General features: G+C 46.4%; 1 protein-coding gene across 5 annotated transcripts; it reads left to right on the forward strand.

Annotated features, from left to right (window-relative positions):
• The first annotated feature begins 656 nt into the window (after positions 1-656).
• LOC135397098 (forkhead box protein N2-like) lies at positions 657-21,108 on the forward strand. 5 transcript variants are annotated; one of them, XM_064628435.1, is made up of 11 exons: positions 657-777; positions 3,515-3,601; positions 5,492-5,862; positions 6,766-6,963; positions 7,037-7,197; positions 7,942-7,991; positions 8,057-8,104; positions 8,352-8,429; positions 8,489-8,567; positions 10,098-10,583; positions 21,024-21,108. In XM_064628435.1, exons 3-11 carry the CDS (start codon positions 5,524-5,526, stop codon positions 21,091-21,093), a joined length of 1,509 nt encoding a protein of 502 aa, XP_064484505.1. In that variant the 5' UTR covers positions 657-777; positions 3,515-3,601; positions 5,492-5,523; the 3' UTR covers positions 21,094-21,108. The 5 variants fall into 5 exon arrangements, with proteins under 5 accessions (XP_064484505.1, XP_064484504.1, XP_064484506.1 ...); XM_064628434.1 differs by lacking the exon at positions 21,024-21,108 and adding an exon at positions 15,174-15,458; XM_064628436.1 differs by lacking the exon at positions 21,024-21,108 and adding an exon at positions 15,174-15,458 and having other exon boundaries at positions 5,495-5,862.
• The last annotated feature ends 1,765 nt before the right edge of the window (positions 21,109-22,873 follow it).

Raw genomic sequence — 22,873 nt, forward strand, 5'->3', positions numbered from 1 at the left:
TCGGTAGTCACATGTGCAGCGATATTGCAAGCACAAATTCCTTGGAACAAGTCCATTTGAGTTTGCAAAGGAACAAAGTCACGTCACATCAAGCAATTAATTGGAAGTTTAACACACAACATTTTTGTGTAAGGCTATGTGATGCTCATTTGCATCTGCAAGGCGAGTGTTGACCATTCTCTGTTGTCCCTCTCTTCCCGTACATTCCGTCCAAGGTCGTCTGCTAGAGCAGCAAAAGAAATAACGCCGGTGACCCAGATTGCGATACAGTGTACGGGCAGCTCATCAAAGTTGAAATGATTCAAAGTAATCATAATTTCTGAGCCACGAAGTATTTTATTGTTTTGTCACGCGTAAAATTGACGGAGAAGATAAAAATTCAACAGGCTAGCGCAGCATCCACGATCTCGGGTTACCGGAAGTATAAAACGCTGCCCAGGAAGTACGTAAGGCGAGAGCAACAGGCTGTTACCGTAAACTAAACATCACCCCCTTCATCTATATTTTCAGGACTTCATCGATTTTTCAGAGGTACTACTCCTCTATCGTGTATCGCGTCTTTTAAATATAACGTGATATATGTTTTCGCTGTCGTTGAACGAATAGGTAATGCGTTATTCGAAAACATTTTCTGAAGGATAACCTCGGCGGGCACGCACGACAGCAGAAGTAACGGCGGCTGCTGCAACGTACACAAGGATAGGAAAGCCAACATAGCATCACACGAGGTGGAACGGCTGCGGGAATGTTTACGTATTTTATACCAGTGATTTCTTTGTAAGTACCTTTTGAAATTGTTGTGTCAGTGGTAATTTGTGAAACGGGGTTCTTTCGAGACCCTGTAGCGTCCCATCGCGCTCTGAAACCATCAGGAAAGTCTGTGCTAGCTTGCGAAACTCTCCATGTGCCGCTAGGCTTAATTGCCTCACACAAACATCCTGCCGTCGATTAGTATTTACAGGTGTACCTGAAATCAGTGGCGTATATTGAGTGTCTGACCGTGTGTTTGGAATTTGGCCTTACGGATGTGCAGCACGATGCTTGGTATACAACAGACCAAATACCTACGAGGCCATTTTTGATTGCCCCAAATAGCTTCCTATCGCCGGGTTCATGCAACCGGAGGGATTTAAAGGGAGTCATCTCATGTTTTATGTTCAAGAATTTGTATTACGTGAGTTCGGGATTGGACAACGCAGCACGATAGCTTTGCACTAATGTAACGTGGACCACTGTAACGTGTACAGTTGTGCATGCAGCCCCAGATACCAGAGTGAAATGGTGCACTGAAACAGCGAGAACCTCATTACGTTTTGATAATCGTACAACACCGATGAGGTTCTGCTGTGTTATCAATTTGTTTTTGTAAAACAAAATGTCTGGCATGTGTGAATCTTTTGTGCGAATACGATGTGGCTCTTGAGTATCTCTATTCTTGCTATATATTGTTTGTTGTTGTTTGCATGTTGCCTTTCGTGCGCGTTGCACGCGAAGCTTTGAAAAAGAGAAAAATGCATAAGTAAGGCTTCCTCAAGTTTAAGTATGGCGTCATCACGTGACCTCTCGATATCAGCGGCACGGTGTTGCTATCGTGTCGTCTGCTAAATAGGCAGGAGTGGGCTTCAGCAATTACGTCGTCTGCATTTTTGTGTCTTTTCTACGTCTGCTCATCTCTGTCTGGCGATGACATTGAGGTACGGTCACCTGTCTCCTAAAGGGAACTTCCTTAATGCTACTGATTGAGTACGATGCATGTGGAATACACCAATCCCTTCAAAAATAATACAATATACACCGACAGTGAGGTTGCCTTCTGCTGACCGATCGACTTGTTTTCGTCTCCGTCAGCCACGGTGCTATGTAATGCAGCATCCACAAGTACTGACCGCAGGCGTAACTTTATAACTGTTTCGCACGAAGCAGCATTTAGAGTATTCATTAGACTGCAATCAGTAAACAACCTTTCGATTGCATCAGAAGCCTACGGTTAATACAACATTACGGATGGCATGCAAAGCGACCGTGTTTATAGCTACTCCGTTCGCCGCACCTTTTCTGGCTTCTTCCACGCATCATCGTGGACGCCATATTGGTTGCCATGGTGATGTGACGCGTGAGATGTGTCCCGCACTTGGATGATAATCGGATTGTCGTCTGCTTGTGCGTAGAGAGAAATTGACGATTCTTTTTTGCGTCACTGGCAGGAGGTGTTGCTATTATTGTTTACGTCGTCACTTTTCGTTACGCGTTGTGACGTCCTCGTTGCGTGGCGCGCAGAAGCAGCTCTCATTTGTCTCCTGTCGTCTGCATTCTTATTACCTATATTCCTTATGCTGGCGTCGCAAGTGAGACAGGTTAATGCGGCAGAGGTGTAATATGCACTTTGAAAGAAAGAAGCATAAATTTGTGCACTTGGGAAGGTACATGGGATTAGTGTACTTCAGTAGGTGACCCACTTTGTACAACCGGAAGCAGGCGTGAAATGGGCTTTTGGAACTACCAAGCTCAATTACAAACTTCGTCTTTAGTAGCATTTATGCGAAACATTCATTCAGATTTTCACGTAGTTTTGGTGATGAATCTGGTGGTGATAAGCAATAAATGGTAGGAAAATTGCTGTAAAATATTGTAGCAATATTGGGCAAGACGTGAGTGGCCTCTGCGTCGGGGGAACGGCTTGAGAAAAAGCACTCCCCGAATTAACTGGTGTCTTGCCGATGAGATTTTAGAAAGGTAGATGTGCACTAATTGGATTACATGTGCTTCGAATGATCAGCTCGTGAGACGCTATTTCGAGAGAACAGCTGGAACCGCTAGATTTTTTTGTCTGGAGCTGAACGATTATTTATCGAGTTGCATCTGTTGCAGTGCATTTTACTTGTCTCCCGCCGGTGGTCGCATAGCGACGGGTGGCAGTATTCCCGATGTCACGTGGCCTCGGCGGTCGAAAAGGACGCTGCGGAGCGTTGCCGTGGTAACCGCGGTTGTCGCGCATGCGCTTAGCGGGCGGTACTTCGCCGTGCGTGATTGCTGCGTGAGCTGCTGTCGTCTGCTTTGAGTAGATTGAGTGTGTGTGTCTTCGGCATATGTAATTTCATTTTTAACACTTCCTTAAAATTCGGGATCGGATCAGCATCGGTTTCTAAGGTGTGTTGTACTTGTGTAGGCAACGGGACCATTTGATTAATTTCATTCACCGATGGCTCCGAATCGCCTGCATTTGTGACTACATGCGTGATGTGATAGTGAATTTATGTGGGTACGGCGTTGAAAGGGATACGAAGTTTGTTAAATCTGTCTCTCTTCTAGTTTGGGCAGTTAACTCATTGGTCAGTGGTCGTAATCATTGTGTGGATCTTTGCCATGAGCGCTTTCGTACAAAATTACGTTCTCTTACGAGAAAACAGAGGGGAAAGGGCATATGCCCTGCCACCTTATTATCGGTCTTGCAACCTGTACGTCTAAGTGAATACTTTGTCACTCTTCTTCACGTAGATTGTCTCTCTCGTTTCAGACTGTAACGTGCCTCAGGATCTGTTTCTCTATGCCAGCATTTACTAAGGACGAGGAGTTGCTTCAACGCAGAAGACTTCGACAGAAGGTAGATGTTGTAGACTTTGAACGCATCCTGTGCCGCGGTTGTGTGGGTGGCAGAGTTCTGCGATGGCGTCTTCTGTTTTCTCAAAACCAGGAAGGGGGTTTGGGCTCAGGAGCGTCTTGTCGCCGTGGCAACGGCGTCAAGTACCGATTGCGTTCGTTTCTGGCATGACGTCGTTTGGCTTCTCGCTGTACTGAAATGGCTTCTCTATTCGCGGGTTATCACAAAAATGAGTGGCACGACTGCTATTCAGTCTCTGATTCGCGATCACTGCTTGGCTTGCGTTAAAGGTTCGTTCGACGGGACCCCAAGAAATATTGTGATGGGACATCTTCTAAGGAGACATGGGACATCTTCTCACGCAGATAACAAGCAAAAAAAAAGAAAAGAGTATGGCTTGAGCAAGCACGTGTGTGTGTGTAAGTCACTCTGGCGAGGTGGAGGAGTGGTACCGCTTTTCTTTTTAGATGGTAGCCTAGCAACCACCAGCATGGGGTGTGACGCGCGAAGAGGAAAATCCACGGTCTCGTAAACAAACGTGAAGTCTCGAGACAGCGACTTGACGAAACTCTTCTGCTTTAGCTTCGTCTGCAATAACTTACGCAGAAGTCGATTCTGAACGCTTTCCATTTTTAGACAGTCCTTTTGGGCACAAACTATTCGTTTCTTTTTTGTTTTTCAGTGAAGTGCGCAGTCTTGGAGAGCTGTCGTTTTTTTTTCTCTCTCATAATCTGCTGTTTGAGATTGGCCGTTGCTATGACGCTTCAGCGCGTTGCTAGGGGCACCGTTAAGTGTCTGTGTACACATGCGGTTTCGAAGATTTGTAACCCCGCGTTGGAAGTGCGAATCATTTCGTGACCATGTTGGTGTCCTGGATACCGGTTCACGTGTGCTGGGTGAGCAGTTCGGGTGCGTATCGATGTCGTCGCTTCGAGGCTAAGCTGCCTGTCGTTGTCGCCGAGCCGTCAAAATGCGTGATGCGGGCGAAGATACGGGCTTTATTGCGGCTGTTAGCATCTAAATGATATGGAAGTTTGTGTGGAGGTGGTAACTGCTTGACGAATAGCTATAGATTGCGGATCTGTTGTTTGTGTGAAACGCAATTGCGAGAAACTAATCGTGCTTTGAAGATATGGCACATTAATTATGGCAAATCGTCCGTCTAAAGCAAAAATATAATTTCATGCACATACACATAGGTGTGGTTATCGTGTGCAAATGCTGCATTGCGCGCGATGTCGCCCAGGGACCAACGCGGGGCCATGCAAGATTGCGCGCGTAGCTGCGAGCGTTCACGTGAATCACGTGACCTGCTGCGTGACACACACACATCTTTATATATATATATATGTATATATACCCGCAAAGTTCTTTATATCTATATAAAGGACTTTGCGCGCGAGGTCTCTTGGGCTGTCAGCACTTTAAATCTGCTCACTTTTCAATAACGCGTTGAAATTTTTGGAACACTGGTTAAAAATGGGGCCGTGGTTGAAGTTTTATCAACATCATCTTATCCACGAGTGGACCGATTGCCCGAAAATGTGTCAGAATTCGCAAGGAACGAAGCTCCCCATATAGTTTGAGAACGTCAGTTTCACTTTTGTATGTTAACGATCCCTGCAGGATCATTGCACAGTTTTTCTACTGGCCTATTTTACTGTATGCCTTGTGCAAGCTCATTGGCCTCACTATTTTCCCGTGGCATCTTTCTCTGACAGGGAAAAACATAGCTATCACACATGTGGAAAGTAAAAATTCTAATTCGGCCCTTTTCGCTTTTCTTTTTGTGCAAGTTCTCTCAACCAGTGCTTATATATTTTTGAGAGGAGCTGCGGTTTCTTATTAGATAAGTGGTTGACCTTGACACGTGACCTTGGTGCCCAATTTCAGCAGGGACGAGAAGGGTGTCCCTGCCAGCAGCCATGGCGGTAGAGGAACAGCCAATGAGAGAAGATGCAGCCTTTGCTCGCCCTCCGCGCCAGAATAGCAGCCAGGGCATCGGGGCAGGCGAGGAGGGCTTTCCCCCCGCGGGGGGCACGCCCCCCCGCAGTGGCAGTCCCCCGGATGGCGGGGGCACCCGTGCAGGATCCGCTGCCGACGATGAGCTGACCAGCCTCACTTGGCTTCAGGACACAAATCTCCTGCGGAAGCTACCGGGAAGCTCCGCCGGTGGAGCGGGCGGACAGCCCAGGTCAACGAGAGTGGCGGATGACGGAGAGGCCGGAGAGTGGAGTGCGGGGCAGGTGCCCTACAATCCGCAGGTTAGGGATGAGGTTGATGCAAAGCGTTTGTTGAAAAACCCTTCTGGTGCCTGGGAATTTACGGCTGCTGGACGATTGTGGCCTGTTTTTTTTTTCTACAAAGACTTATTCCTGAGAACGTAAGATACAAAATCGATTATGTTGATCCAGAAAATAAGTTCTGTTTGTGAATAGTGGAGAGCAGTTACTGTTGTGGGAGTGTTGGTTTGACTACTGCGAATCGCTCGTTGATTTGACTACTGCAAACGACTCTTCATGGACGATCCGCTAGTATCATCCTCAGGACGTTCTGCGGATCCATATTGAAGGACCAGAACATGGTGACACTTTTGGACGTACTGAGGGCCGTGTGCGTTCTTTGGGGTATTTAAGTGAGAGGTGGCATCATTCGATGATGTGGGGATGCAAAAACTGATGCCGGGCTGCAACAACTGCTCGAATAATGGTATAAAAAAACTGCCTGGAAATGTTAAGATATACGGAACCCAGTGGGGAAAAAACAAACAACAACAACTTTATTGCGACATGATGAATGGGGAGTTCCATCACCAGGGGCGGTACTCTACCCCATTGCTAGATGATGCGGGGAATTAAATAAGCCCTTTCACAATAAGGATTGAAGTCCTATGGCATCCAGAAAGGTCAAGAGAGCTTTCACGGCAGAGCGTTGGTAGGACTGGATGTGACCAGGGGCCAAGCATCTTGAAGCATTCAGGGACCAAGCATTTTAACAAGTATCAGTTTTTTTGTTGTTTATTTTTAATTGTCTGCATGAACTTATTTTCTGGATATCCCCCATTTAGATATCTCTATCATCTGGATATCTGTAATAGGTGTGCCCATAGTAGTAATGCAGCGAAAATGCAACTGCGACCTTTCAAGGGCACGTGCTCTCAAATGCAGGTGCACGTTACTGCAAAGCCCCCTTACTCCTTCAGCTGCCTCATCTTCATGGCAATCGAGGAGTCCGCCACCAAGGCACTTCCCGTGAAAGACATTTACGCCTGGATCCTTGCCCGGTTTCCCTACTTCCAGAATGCCCCCACGGGTTGGAAAAACTCCGTGCGCCATAACTTATCCCTCAACAAGTGCTTCCGAAAGGTAGGTCCGCCGGCCACTCCGCCGCACGGGAGATTGGCACTGAACCTCTTTTTTTTTCGTATCGCCCGTGAAGGTGGACCGTGAGAAAGGTGTGGGCAAGGGTTCACTGTGGTGCATCGACCCCGAATACCGCCCTGCGCTGGTGCAGGCGGTGCGCAGGGCCCCAGCTTTTCCCCAGGGGCTGTGGGGTACATCTGCCTCCAGCCCTGTTGTAGTGCCTTCTTCCCAAAGCAGGTACTCTATTTTGGAGAGATTTCTGCATGAAATACCTTCAGTGTTCCTCCGAGCTCGGGGTAGAGCACAGCAGTAAGGGGCTGATTTTATCATTATTCGAAAGAAAACACTGTCGCTTTGTCTACCAACCTGGAAAACGGGGAATTTTCGTGCAACTGGAAAAGTCATGGGATTGTCAGGGAATTTGCCAAAAAGGCAGCTGAAGTTGGGGAAAATTGCAGAGAAGTGGTGTCACGATGCGCAGTGCATCGTGAGTGCTGATGAGTGGTTGAGTGGCCACGCCACAGCAACGTTGCCGCGAGTAGCAGTTCACCAATACCACAAGCGCGGAGTCGGAAAAGTAGGGCAGTCTTAGTAATTCCTCAATAAATGATCTCTTTTATGAGGGATCTTTATCGAAACGTAGCAGCACGCACAAAGTTCCCTATGTTTCGGTCAGGGAATTGGCTTGAAATGGTCGGTGAAAACCTGGAAAAGTCGGGGAATCTGAAGGCCGCAGTTTAGTAGACATCCTGACAAGGGTGTTTGGGAACCTGAAGCAGTACTGGAACAGAGCCAGTGCAGAAAGTTCAGTTATTCCTATTCCTTCTCTTATATTACTTCAATGTGTGTGACACAGTCTAGCAGGTTGCAGAGGGTTCTTGTACTGCTAGGCCCTGAAACTGTAACATCCTGGACAGGTTCACAAAACTTCAACTTCATTCTTGGCAGTAATGTGCAATACCACTTCCTTTCTCATTTCAGTAGTGATCAGCATTCTGACTCTCTGCCAACTACCAATGTTCCTTCACCCTGTAAGTTTCCATTACAAGCCACCAGGGACATAGCGTGTCTCATGTCATGTTTTGATTCCGTACAGCTCTGTTTCCCTTCTTGTCAAAGAGATTAGCAGCTTCTTCAACAAAAGGTGAGCACCTACCCCCACCAGTTGAGAGTCGGTGGTTGCGGAAGCAGTACGACAACCGGGATGCCTCGTTCTCGGCAGTCCAGGTCGTTATATAACTGCGAGAGTATACTGCGTTGGTTTACTGGCCAGTTTGTGACTTCATTGCTCATTGGCCTATGCGCCAACACAACATATAGGCTGCACTACGAACTGTCCAGATTCTGCGAATTTGTGACAAGAGTGATAATATCGCCGGTTACGCTTCCAGACCAGGACGTGGACGCTGCCGCAACGATGCTGGCGCTGCAGAATGGTCCGAGCCTTCTTCTCCTCCGCAGTGAGTTTTGTGCGTTGGACAGTGATTGATTGATATGCTCCTTGATGTGGCTGTTGCTGAAATCGCAGGCGATGACGACGATGATGACAGCTGCCATGACTCTCCGCCAAGCCCAAGGGCAATCAAGAGAAGGCGTTCAAAGCTCAGGTAAGACCAGGTTGGAATGAGATCTTAATGGTAGATTGGCTGGAGACTAGGGCCGTGCGAATAGTGATTTTTGGGTTCCAATCGAATACGAATCGAATAGCAAAATCTTCGAATAGTAGCGAATCGAATAATGTCGAATACCAGGCGCAAGTGTGTGCTTATTGCTGCATAGTAAGCAAGAGTGTGCATTGAAACCAGGTGCTCAGTTGTAGTTTGTGAGGCTCTGACTGCTAACTACGTCCTGGCTAGCTACACCAGGAAGCTCAAATGTGCCATCACTTGTAAGGGCAGATGTTTGTATACCCCCTCTAAATGTTACCTTTAATTTGTGTTTCACATGTTTCAATACATGATTGAATGATGAATACATTTGTGCTTGAATTCTTCCAAAAATTGTCATTCTGGATGGAATCTACAGGTTTTCCTGGCGATTTTAATCCAAGTGCCAGCTAAATTAATCCATGCCCCATAAAGTTTGCATGGCACATGGATTAATTTAGCTGGCACTTGGATTAAAATCACCGGGAAAACCTGTAGTACCCAGACACAACGTAGTCGACCGTGTGATGAAATCCCATTATCTACGGTGTCATAGCTGGTCCAGCTAAACCTAAAAATAATTAAACCAACATCGTCGGGGAGTTTGACAAAAAGACTGCTGTAGTCGGGGAAAATTGCGGACAAGTGCCGTCATCATGTGCAGCGAATAGAGACTGCTGATGAGTGGCGGAGCAGCGACGCCGCAGCAACATTGCCGCAAGTCGCACCTCGCCAGTACGGCATGCTCAGAGGCAGAAAAAAAGTGGGGGCAGTCTTACTAATTTCTCGATAAATGATCCGTTTTAGCGGAGATCCGTATCGAAACGTAGCAGCGGGCACCAAGTTCCCTTTCGTTTTTGGTCGGGGAATTTGAAGGGTTACGGTTTAGTAGACCCCCCGTTGACGTACAACGTCCTTGCCACCCCCACCTGGGGTTGCCACCAGGCCGGTATTATACCGGCATTGCCGGCTATTTGCGCGCTCTGCCGGTTGCCGGTAGGAAGGTGATACCGGCAGCCTTTTGCTGGTATTTGTGGCTCAAGACCTTTCATAAGGGCTTTTACGGGGGTTTTCCTGCAACATTCCACTACAGCTTGAATAAATCTGGGGCACAGACCAAACTCCGCAGTCACCAGTCGTTTTCTTAGTTATTCATTATTATTATTATTCATTGGTATTATTATCATTGTTATTCATTACGTCTTGTGTTCGGAGGGTGCAAGAGCAGTGGTTGTGCAAAGCTGTTGGTGGTTGTGTCGAGCCAGCTGGAACATTCCTCACCCACTTTCCCATTCGCATGAGCCTTTCCTCCTTTCCCTCTATTCCACCTCCTCTCCCTCAGCCAGTATTTTTCACTCCAAAAGGTGGCAACCCTACCCCCACCTCACCTTGCAGCCATGTGCCTCTGACGCCTCTGTGTATGCAGCGGACAAAAAAAAAAAAAAAAAACGCCACCGTTTTGAGCCACATGCTGCGTTACAAACGTTGTAGGAATGCGTCCGGTCCACCTGCAACCGGAGGTACCGCCAACCACCACCCCGCGAGCGCCGTCATGCCCATCATCACGAGCAGCCCGAGCGAGGACCACACGTACAGCGCTTCCCTCAGCAACGGCAGTGCCAACACGAACGAGGACTCGGACGAAGGAGAGGACACCGGGGTCCAGTACGATGTCGTCGAGCCATCGCCGCCGCCTCCTCCTCCTCCGCCGCCGGCGCGGCCAACTCAGCAATCAAAGACTCAATCCTCCGTGCCGCCGAGGAAACGGCGCCGCACCGCCTCTCCGCCCTCGGCGACTCCCACGCGGAAGAAGCTCCGGCGGGGGCCGGCCAAGCGTTCCGCGACCACCGTGGCACGAGTGCGGGAGAGGTTTCGCAACGCGGAGGACGAGATGGCGGAAGGGGCGCACGCGCTGCTGAACCTGGCGAAGATAGCCACCAGTCAGCAGCAGTTGTTGCTGCTCGGCGGATCGTCCCGGTGAGGGAACGTTTTCGCCGTCTAGCGTGTTTTTTTGTTGTTTTTTTTTTGTAGGTAGGTCCCGGCCCCATCCTCAGTGTGTGTGTGTCGCGTCCAGCACCGAATTTGCTCATCCCAAGTGGGACATTAAAAAAAAAAAAAAAATCGGGTGGGGAAGTACACTGTTACGAGTCCCGACGCCAGGCACAGAATCACGCACACGTTGACTTCCGCCACGGAACCACGCGCTGAAAAAAAAAAAGTCTGAAAACGTCATAGTCATCAACTCGTTACTGTGTAAAAAAAAAAAAAGGAGATAAAACATTGTCAGGCAGCAGCGTTAGCCCAGCCACCGGCTCGGTCGCGTAATCATGTAGTGCCACCCCCTCTGAAACGCCGATGACAAATCGCACCTGCAATAATAACGTGGCGCCACCTACACCCCCAGATTTACCTGTTTGGTGGATGCATGCCGCCACGGAGAGAGAGAGACTGTATAATGTTTATATTTTCTCTGGGCGGAGCAGCGCCCTCTTGTGCATATAGTAGAGGAAGTCTATTTTGCTCGGTGGCTCGGAAGAGGAGGTCCACACGAAGCTCACTGTTGTCAGGGCCAAAAACTAGTGTAAACTTGCATCTTGGAAAAGGCATGTAATATATATATATATATATATACGTACAATTATTGCAGACTTACGATCTTTTCGCCCCCCTTTTTATAGCCACCGCATATATGCATAATTTTAAAAGAAAGGCTTACGGGGCGAAATTTAAGGGGTGCTCTATGTTGGCGTCAGTTGGGAGAGAGAGGGAGTGTTTGACACTTATTTCTCTCGAGAAAAGGTTTTCCTCTTTCTTTTTTTTTTAATCCTCCGAGGTGAGAGGCTTCTGTAAAGAAGAGAGCACCCACCTTTTTTTTTAAAAAAAATTCCTATCTCGTTAATATATTTTCCCCTTATTGCGTCGTGGTTTGCAGGTGAAGCGTGATGGCTTTCTAGTGTTACAGATGCAAGAGTGCATACATATATAAATATATATGTATTTCAGTTTCTACAGAGTTTTTCGTGACTGATATCGAACGAGGCGTCTCCAGCCACAACCCGAGGTTACAGGCTGTGCACGCAGTAAGTCTGCTCGGTAGCGCCATCTGCACGCCTGACGGGTTTTTAAGCGTGCCGTGGGTGCGTTGTCGGTGGAGGCTGTATTGCAAGTTCGTTCGTTCAGCGTGTCACCTGGTTTTATTTTTTAAACATTGTGTACGGTGGAGCTATGTTAGTATATTCATGAAAGTTATCTAGATTCATTATTTATTCTTTTTTTTTTTCTCTTCCAGAGTGTGCAGTGCATTTGAATTAACGGTTGTCGCGTTACAAGAATTTTATTATGCGTGCTTTCGGCACCCCCGAGCGAAGGCAAAACTGTAAAAACCAGGAAATGAACAATCGAGTTCCAAAAAAATTTTTATGTAAAACATGTTCACGTGACTTGTTCGCGCCGACACGTTTTACGCGAGGCTTTACGCGCCGCATAATCACGCGAATGAATCGGCGTGAAGATGACATTGTGCTCGTGACATCAGCGCCCGTTGCTCAGATTAGGCTGCTTTTTTGGGTACACGTACCGTTTTGCCTTCTGCTTAACACCTTTAGTCTTTTGAGTGGGTCTCAATACGAGAAGTTCGTAAATAAATATTTGCGACTGCGAATGTCATGACGCTGCTAGAAGTAACAACAACAACAACTTTATTTGAATGGTGAAGAGTGGAGAGTCTGCAAAAAGTAGCTACGACAAGTGATTAGAAAAACTTACCTCAAGAACGTGCACAAAAGCAAGAATAGGCAACCGCAAAGTGTTTTGTTCTCTCTTCCGCCAACAAGAACCAGGCAGTTAAGGCACGTGGACATGGTCCTAGCGAATTGTGGTAGCAATACTCGAGCAATACAAGGTGAACCATTAGTTACGTCAAGGTTAAATACATAGATGACCTCATGGAGAGGAGTCCTCTGGACATTGTGACAAGCAGTGGTCAGTGCGATGCAATAGTCCCTTTCCTTAGATAACTGTGCAGTGTTTCCAGGGAGTTGCAACCGATTAGAATCAATCCGTGCACCGATACGATTTTCTAGCTAGCCTTAGGTAGCTTTTGGAATCTGCCCAAGACCGCCAGCCACGCCCACAGTCGTGCACACTTTCGTACAGTATTTTTCACCTACGTGTGTTGTGCCAAAGTAGATGAGACAAACTGCAATAATGCCGGAGGAGACCCTCCAGGCAGAGACTCCGTGCTTCCCTTTTTGTGCTCGAAATAAGGACATACCTGTTTCAAAAAAAAATATTGAAAAAAAAATTCACGAAGAAACAAAATAAAATGAGGCGCGGTGAGCGCTGGGACTTGAGGGGGTGGACGACCCTGAGGCATCCCTGCCTGATCCGTACCATTAAGCAGTGTCTTGATGAATACACGATATCATGACATATACTTTTACCAGTAAGTGGTACTCAAAGAAGTCAAATACATCTGCCTCCTCAAGTCGCTGCCTTTTCCGCTCGTTCATGTGTGCATATCATCTGTTCCTTCTTCTTCTTATTTTTTCTCTGTACATAAAACCACTTGTTTGTGAGTATATCTCCCAACGTTTTGATACTCAAACAAAAAAAGTCCTATGCAATAATTATGTACTGTACAGTTGCCTGCAAAGATGATAGCACAGGTTAATATGTGCACATTTAATTCACCGCAAGTGATGTGATCAGTATCTCTCAAAATTTATATCTTGTTGAAAGGTTGAGGTATATTACTGTGTGGTGTATTACTAGCCGAGGACAAACCATATGCACGGTGTGTGTGATGAAACAAATCTTAGCTTATCAGCCAAATTAGATAATGTACACGGTGCCCTAACTAACATGCATCGGGATCTAATCCAGTATTGTTTGTTGTGCCTAATTAGCTGATTAGGTAAGGTTGATTAGCGAGCTTTTGAAGTATCGGGTTCCAAGAACGTACAAAGAAAGCCTGCAAAATAAAAGGTATCGCGTGGCAACGTGTCTGTGCACAGAGATTGCAGTGCGCATTATCACACAGCGCTGTCTCTATTAATTTTTTTTTTTCTTCTAAATCCTGGTGCATGTTACTTGGGACAGCTTGTAGATAGGAAGCCTCTTTTGCCACACTTTTGTGCCACCTGTTGAACGAAAAGAAAAAGGACAAAACAAAGAAGTCTTACAAAAATTTGTTCCCTGGTGAAATATAGAGAGAGTTTTGCAGAACAGGGTTCAAAGACAAGCCCACAGGATACTTCGTTCATGGCATTTTTTTACTTTAAAATCTCGCATGCTCCAGTGGGTTGCATGTGGTAGTTTTTGTTTTAAGAAACAAACAAAAATGTGGTTGTGTGTGGATGTGTTGTGCAAGGAGCATCCTGTAACATAGTGTTTTACGAGCGGGTTTTGTGAATGCACTACCCCCCCGTGTTTGTTGCATTGTACATGTTGTTAACGGGAAGGTTTGTTTCTTCTTCACGTCTCGGACGGTTTGTGTCGTCCTTTCTTTTTCTTTCTTTTTTCTAAGACAAACGTGCACAGGCTGGCCGTTCCCTCGACTGTATGCAACGACTTTGACAAAAATGACAAATATAATAGAGGTTTGGACAACTGTTGCAGTTTTCTGCGTGCGGCGTTGGGGGGGGGGGGTTGTGGAGATGCCAGGCAGTGTGTCTGTAGAGGAACACTTAGAGGGGCGAGGAAGTGACCGTTTAATGAGGCTGAGCATAGCCAAAAAGTGACAATTTATGGAAGCAGACCTTCACTGCTTGTTTTGTTTTTTTTTTTTTATCCTTGCAATTTGATGAGACCTCCTCGCTCACAAATTCTCGAGTCATGGCGTCAAACAAATGTAACCTATTTACTTTAACATACAGACCCTCTTTTGCAACACACCGCTACATGTCCATGTGGCTTATTTTGATGGGGGGTCAGTAGCCATTCCTGCCTATAACGTTCTTATAGTCTTCAATAACTCACTTCACTTAGAGCCACATCTCTGGGGAACCTAATTGGAACATTGGAATTTATATTGAAGACATTTTATGGAAAATTATATTATACTGAAATTAAATTACAGGGAAATTAAACTAAACTGTATGAAAAACTGACATTTTATCTGGTGTTCAAGTAAGTATAGCACTGTTATCTTGAAGGGTTCGACAAAGGTGACTTATTTTTCTTTATCTCGTTGCTTTTAGCTGTCCCCTCAAACTCCAGGATAAATGTAGCCCCAAGATGATGATTCGGCTCGTACTAATTTAGAGTGGAGCACCTGGAACACTACTTATTGCCTTCATGCAATCTGCACATTTGTACTACATGAACATATGACACTCTTGTAATTCACGTGCTCCATTAACTGTAAAGTAGCACAAATTGTCCCAGGCATACACACATTCTTTACTTCGCTACTTTTATGACCTTCCGCTAGCAAAACTATACCGCTCTCCTCACTCCAACAGTGTTGTCGAAGAGTTTGGGGTGTGGAAAGATACCGCGCTGGTCCAGCAGGTAGTACATCCAGTGCCCTTTCACCTTGAGGGACATGTAAGATCCCTTTTCCAGGCGGGAGTGCATGCAGCTGAGCTGTGACACTGGAACTTCGAAACCCCTGACTGTCCTGATCGGTGAGTAGGTCTGTATGTAGGCCTTCTGTCCGCCCTTCATCAGGATGACTGACCGCACAGACCTCAAGGTGAACAGGACAATGGCGATGCCCACGAAGTTTCCTGTAAATGGAGCCAGGACTTGTATAATTTATGTAGACAGAAAGGTGTGAGTAACCCCAGTGGCTTGACATGCAAAGCAGGGCAGCATAAACCATTAATAAAATGTAAAGATTTCGTTAGGGCTGTGACTATAAGCCGAAGATGCGAGAAATGTTTGTGGGGGTACTGAGTATGTTCGCTCCTGATTGGACACGCTGGTATCGTTTTGTCTACGTCATATTTCGGTTGGACGAACTGGCCAATGAGAGAGTGGAATCGGAAACGGTTATTGGGACATGTAGTCACTGTATCACAGGCTGCTAACTCAGTCGCATAATGGCTAAGCAAACTACAAAGTTCAATATACCAACAGTCAAAGGAGTGTTTACCCAAAGCCAAGCACATGGCCGTGATTCCGTTCCTGTACTTGTTCTCCGTCAGTTTCGCAGCAGCCCTCGACCAAAAAGATGCGTTTTCGTCAACGACTTGCTGAGGTGCATCCTTAAGATAATGGTACGAGAAGTCTCCGAGGTATGCCCAGAACATGAGCTGCGTGATACCGAAAAACTTGATCACCGAAAAGTGCCTGAAGTTGTCGAACCGATAGATTTCGGTATGCTTCTGCACGTTTGTGTCCGTTTCGTAGGGAAGTTTCACTTCTGCTTTGGTCGTAATATCACGAGGCTTCAGACGACGCGACATTAAGTTGGCCGAGAATGTTCGTAACCGAAGGCACGTAACACTTATCCTTTGCAAATGATGCAGCATGTTTTTAACTTTCTTCGAACTTCACTACACCACGGCACAGGTCGCGCTTTCCAAACCGAAACGCCGGTTCAGATTTGTTTTGGTCAGAGTTGCCAGCTGCACCTAGCCAATCTCGTAACCCTCGTGCGGACTGCCGATACACCTTCTAGGCTTCTTCACATGTTCTTGTACTTTTGCGAGTGACTTGGTATCTTGCAAATACGTTCAAAGGTCAGGTAATTAGAAATCCAACTTTACTTTTTTTTCAGTAACTTCTTTTCCAAGTTATTTTGAAGATATGAAGATATTCATTGACGTCACTCCTTCAGAGGACACTAGCTTCGAAAAGCCGAAATCGCCGCCATGATGTAGGTTCCCCGAAGTTTGGTTCCTGTTTCGTTCACTGCCTTTACGCTATTTAGAGGACTATTAACGTCGAAAAAAGTGGCGCGCTCCTGCGGAGGACGTCATGTGATTAAACTGAATAAACCCAAAACAATACACAATAAACATTACACAGTACCAGAGGTACTTCTCCGTGCGGAACACGGAGGTCGACCGAAAGTTCTTTTGTCATGCTCAGTGGTTCATCCTGGTACACCCTACAGTTACACCCTATTCCAGCTACGTCACGGCAGTTTAACACATGCCATTACCGACATGTCATTACAGCTGAGATAGCAAGGACCTCCTTGTAGGGGGGCAGATAAAAAATTTAGGAGGTGTCGCAAAACATTTAGGAGAATGTTGGGAGGGTGTATGTGTGTGGGGAGGGGGGGGGTATGGAGATAAATCACTGCATACGCTTTTGCTTCTGAGACATTCGGGACATCCACGTCTCTCTTGGTAGTGTGCACACCTCGGGTTTTGTGAGTCTGCATGAGGCTTGTCCAGAAAGTTTATGCGGGGGTAACCCTTTGAGACCTCTACCGGCGAGGATAGAAGAACCGTGCCGAAAGCCGTAGCGTGAGAGGAGACGTAAAAAGTGTGCTCTAGTATATCGTACCCTGTCGCCTTTGCGCACGTACGTATAGCGTTGGTGGTCCTGCGCGTACTAAAACTCCCTATTAAATACCTGTCCTCTCTTCATCTGTCCACATCTTTACGTCGCTCATAGCCACAGTTGCTTCGCGGCGCTAACACCGAATAAAAAACAACTCTTTGTGACACGTTAATGCAACGATAATTGAAACGCGACAGTAAATTCTGTCGTGTCTGTATCGCAGTCTCGTTTGCACCTGCGGAGCACTTGTTCAATATTTGGGATAATGTGTCAGAAAAAAGAAAAAAACGGGGCAGGCTATCGAATAGTAATTTTGAAAAGCAGTCGTTCCTGCGAGCTGATGAAGCTTCTGGGTGATGCCATTTGGAACTCACGCTCTTCGTATTTCTTCGACAGCAAATTCCAACTGTGCCGTCGAAGTATCTTGAAAGTAACAACTTACTTTTAAAAGTATTTAACACTCTATCGTAAGTACTTTGAAGATCAGGTATTTAGTACTCTACTCAGTTACTTTTCTTTGATATACTTTCTGCGAGAAGCATGCCCGCGTGTTCAAAATGTAGCGGAAGGTTCTCCGTAGCCAAATAGATAACCAACGTTTCGCATGTTTGTTTTCTTATCTCTTATTCTACGGCACTACCGGGCGGTAGTGAACATTACTTCCGGCGATGCAGGTGGTGAACATGACACCATTGTTACCTCCGCTGCCAGCGCACCATCGTCATATCAAGCAGCCCGTGGCAGTGACCACTGATGCGGCTTCAAGTCCGCACACGAGACAAGTATTAGAGCTGACGGAACCTTATCTTATCCATATATAGTCACTAATTTCAGAACGGTTGTACAGCGGGTACAACCTTCCAATATATACTCCAGGCCATTAGTCTATTAGTTATTTTACTAGATATACGATATGGCGTTCAAAATGCAACAAAAAGAGCTATCAGCAGGCTTCCGCTTCCAGAAGCATACAGCAAAGAACACTGCTCTGTACACTATATTTCTTGTACACGTCTTCTTGGAGTAAGGTAACAGTAGGTAGTAATTGGATCTGGTGGGCACCCAAAAGCGCGCCGAAAATCTGAAATTGACAACATGACCTTATTCACTACTTGAGCCCTGTTCTTTTGGAATATTCCTTTGCCGCACCAATTATGGTAGATGTAACTCATGTAGAAGATCTTCGCTCTGTTTAGATTGAGACCCAAAGCATTCACAGGATGGTTCCATATGGTAGTCTTTGTCATACTCACTACGAGCTCGATGTCAAATTTCAAGTTGGGCCAGGAGTAGGAAACCTTGTTTTGCCGGCAGTCCGCAATGGCCTTAAGAATTTCCACACTTTGATTGCTGTATGTACCCTGCCGCAGAAAGTAATCGAGTTGTGCCACAATTTTGATCCCCATGACCGCCATGTTTACGAGAGTGTCCGCTCCGCTCGTGAAATTCAACAGCCGGTAGTAAATTGGCGGAGCGATCATTTCGCGTCTCGATGACGTCAAATTGATCCTGATACTTGTGAAGGCACCGAATTGGTAGCTGGGAAGACCCAGCGCTTTGTGGAACAGTCGCATCTCTCGTTCGTGGTCCCTAATGGCCAGTTGTCTCTTCCAGAAGCCAGATACGTTGACAGGAGGGGTAATGTTGTGAAAATGAAAATCCGTGGTCAGATAGATTTTTGCTCGTAGTCCTCGCCTGACAATGGGAATGTCTTCTGGAGGAAAAAAAATCGAGATGGAGAGCAGCATTTTGTTTACGATGCAGTCGTACATTTCGCGGACTGAAACCTCCTTATTTGGATCTCCGAAAGTTTCGGCTACAACAACGTCCCAGAGAAGACCGGCGTGCAGCGCTTTTTCGTTACATAAGCCATTAGGGGTGAGATTCTTGATGGCGTGCAAAAATGTCAACCAGGAGTCTACGCTTGCCTCTATGATCAGCAAGGCCAGGGATATTGGTTGAGAACTGCCGATTATGTTGGTGAAAAAGTACTTCAGCCTGCTTACATTTGACGCGAGAAATCTGGTCGATAAATTGTAGCCAGAACATGCGAACCATTCCTTCCGCCAACTATCTTCGTCAATACCTGGTAGAATATTCCGCAGAATGTCCAGTCCCGAGCGAGTCAGCTTTCCTGTGTCGCCGCCTTCTTTAAATGCTCGGGCTGCTAGGCGAACGAGATCTTCGAGACGTAACGTATTTCCTGTGAGAGCATTAAACCTCGTCAATGCACGACGCCGGTGTGACAAACTCTGCTCCTCTGCCCAGTTCAACGAGCTATCGGGCCGCAGCCGGATGTTTCCAATAAACCTGTTGGTGCTGATCAGTATTCCTGGACGCATCCCATATAGGAGAGTAATTCGAAGCAGGAAGGTCAGCATGTCTACAGGTGAAGGACTCGCTGGAGGTCCCAGAGCATGCACGAGTGCTTCAATCGTAGAGTCCACCTCTTGGTCTTTGCGAGACGCTTCCCAGAGACACTCGCTGTAGAACCTGGCGATGGTCTGACTTGCGGCGGTCTTACTGCGGGTGAATGTAGGGATGGTAACTTCCTCCAGCTTGAGGTCTTCAAGGACGGATGACGATTGGCTGCTGTCCCAGTTGTAGCACGTGTAGCTGTAGATATCTGCGCAAGGGTTCACGCTCATGTTGGAAGACATCGACAATGCGCGTACGAGGTCGGGACAGCAGAAGTCCAGGTGCTCTTGTGTCCCAGAACCTTGATGCTCGAAAAATAATTTGATCAAGATGGTAGCTACGATGGCTACTGCGATGAACACTGCTGAAGAAAAGAGGATTTTCGGCAGCCTACTGTCATCTGCCATGTCACGACTGACTTCGAGAACAATGATGGGAACGGAAATGAAAAGGAACGCACCCAGCGTCGTAACAACGTGCTTCCTCGTTGCACGCAGTGCACGGGCTGCCCCTCGCCTCGTTCATATATCTAATATTACCATGGTATGTTACTAACAAACATAAACGCGTTAATAAATGCGTTGTTCACCAAGTACAAAGAAGCTGTGCGCCCTCATTTCCTTAGCCCTTGCAACTCTTATAAATAACGGTTTGTAAACGATTTCTAGAAATTTTGTGCGTCCGCATACTGAGGGTGTTGTCTTTATTTGGAATGCTAACGCGTTCCTTCTAGGGGAAGATAAAGAAAACATTTATTAGACTATCGTGCTACTGCAGCGAATACTGGCTAAAAGACGCATTTCTTCGGCAGTGATTTTCTGACTTCTCCTCAGACTTGTACGTATTTGGAATATTGTATTTAAAATATTTTAAATACAATTTGCGGTATTTTAGTACTCTACTCAATAATTTTTGTTTTATGTATTTGTACTCTATTTAAAATACATTTTATGGTATTTTTTACTGAATACTCTAATTACATATTTTGGATCTCCCTCTCAAACTTTCTGTGTCTTGTCTCTCCATTATCTTGCTTGTTTTGTGGAAATTTCCTGAGTCGATCGGACTTGACCCGGACATTGGCCCTGTTGGAAGTCTCCATTTAAAGATCTTGCCCCATGTGTACCAATCCTTGGCGACTGAGGGTTCTATTATGTGTGCACAGCTGACGCGGTAACGCCGAATTCTGACCTCGCCGGGAGGGACCTGTTAGAAGTTTGCTTTGTTCTGGGTCACATATAGTTAGTGGAGTTATGTGGTATCCCTTTGTCATCGTTTTGGGACTTGTGTTTAGACGACTCCTATCATACAGGGACGGCTGGCTTAGTACGCGGGGTTTACGTGATTTATGTCACATTGCGGCGCCTTGCCGCATTGACCAGTGACTTTTTGCGTTCAAGGATAAATAGTATCTTAATTGTATTTCAAATACTTTTTGAAGTATTTCGTACTCTATCTTAATTACTTTAATTTTCATGTATTTATACTCCGTCTTAAATACATTTTTGAGTAACTTGTACATGTCTGCTTCTCCTGCAGAACCCGAATAACGAAACGCCGCGACGCTGCTGGCCTTCTTCTTCTTCGTCCCACGGAGAATGGCCATTAGCCCCAAGGGACCGATGGGCCTGTGAGGGACCGATTCCATTTTTCTGCATCGACCTTTTTGACGAGTCCACGCTTCTGACATTGCGATATGAAGTACAGTTCTTCTTAATTACTGGTTTCCCGAATGAACAGCCGTTTGAGTAACCGGGCTCAGTGAACATTTCAAACGCCGACGATGAGTAGCCCCGCAGGGAACAAACCGAGGACGGGCATGTGTGCCCTTGTTCAGGAATTCATGTCGCTGGCTATAAAGCCCATGTAGACCTCCGCAAAGAAACAAAAAACTAAAAGGAATGTAGGCTCAGGTCCATTGAGGGAACCAGAGACATTGGACATGCTTCAAGGGATGAAAGCTTAACGCCCCGCTACGGTTTCAAAAAGTTGTACCCAGTGGCGAATACAGGGGGGGATCGCCCCAATCACCAAGTTAAATATCAGGGTCCTTCACCCCCTTTCCCGATATGCGCGCCAAATTAAAGTGGTCGCCTGGGCACGTCCCTGTGTGTGTACCACGCTGTTCGAACGCACGCTAGTACCGCTGCTATGCATTACCCAAGTGGAGTAACTGACTGCACACTTTCCCTGATTGAAAACGACGCGTCATATTTCTTTTTACCACCATGCTTTCCTATGTGTAGGGCTCCACTTTTTCGGTTTTTATTTTTCGGCGGATTCGGCGTATATTTTTCGATGATTATTGATTTTCGCGAGAACGGCGTTTGTCGATGTTTCTCCTGAAGTGTACATGCTTTACCCAACAGTTATCGGCGAATAGAAACCACAATGTAATTTCCGCTTGACTCTTATTCAACATGGCGTTGTTCGCTGCGGTGGCGTTTTACGGCTAACGAAAAAGTAAACGAACATTTTTCACAACCATCGTATTTCTGTGTGGTTTTCTCATCTGCATCAACAACTTGCTGGGCATGTGCAGCAATTTATCTCTGCCATGTCCTGGAATGTCCATCTGTATTCGGTGTTTTTCGATTAAAACCGAATGAGGGAAAATTTACCCGGCGTATGTTTTTCGGTGTTTTTCGATTAAAACCGGAAACGCGGAACCCTACCTCTGTGCTATCAAGATTGCTACCAAACAAAACACACGCACACCGACCATGAGAGAAAATGATGTTCTGAGGCTGGAACAACATAGAAGGGACAATCACATACAAGACCTCAAGTTGCCTAAGAAACTAACGATGAAAGATGAAAGTCACTGAAAAGGTTAGCCAGCTGTAGGACTCGAACCCACATCTTCTGGATTATCGGTCCAGGGCGCTACCAATTGAGCTAAGCTAACACGCCTTCGCTTAATCGCTTCATCGTCGTTACGGTCGTTATAAGCTAACGAGCGGCTGAAAATTCAAAAAGGTGGGCACGTGACACATTGCGCGTGACGTGTACCACGGCCTTCACGTATCGCGCGAAGAGCGCCGTCCACGTGTTTTATCACGTGCCCACCTTTTGAGATTTCCCGCCCGCCTTTTTGAATTTCCCGCCACTCGTTAGCGTGTAACGACCGTAACGACGATGAACCGATTAAGCCCCAGCTGGACCGGTAATCCAGAAGATATGGGTTCGAGTCCTACAGCTGGCTAACCTTTTCAGTGACTTTCATCTTTCATCACTCAGGAGGGACAGTTGCTCTCATAGTAACAGTTGCTTCGCGGCGCTAACACAGAATACAAAAACTCTTTGTGACGTTGAAGCAACGATAAATAAAACAAACGATAGTAAATTCTATCGTTTCTGTATATAGCATTCGTTTGCACCTTCGGGGC

This window comes from Ornithodoros turicata, chromosome 6, assembly GCF_037126465.1.
Source record: "Ornithodoros turicata isolate Travis chromosome 6, ASM3712646v1, whole genome shotgun sequence".
NCBI lineage: Eukaryota > Metazoa > Arthropoda > Arachnida > Ixodida > Argasidae > Ornithodoros > Ornithodoros turicata.

Bases quoted from the DNA above. Each gene is read 5' to 3' on its own strand.
- LOC135397098 (XM_064628435.1), top strand. From the start codon at position 5,524: ATGGCGGTAGAGGAACAGCCAATGAGAGAAGATGCAGCCTTTGCTCGC. The intron at 5,863-6,765 runs GTTAGGGATGAG...TCTCAAATGCAG, and splicing joins AGGTGCCCTACAATCCGCAG to GTGCACGTTACTGCAAAGCC. The intron at 6,964-7,036 runs GTAGGTCCGCCG...TCGCCCGTGAAG, and splicing joins TCAACAAGTGCTTCCGAAAG to GTGGACCGTGAGAAAGGTGT.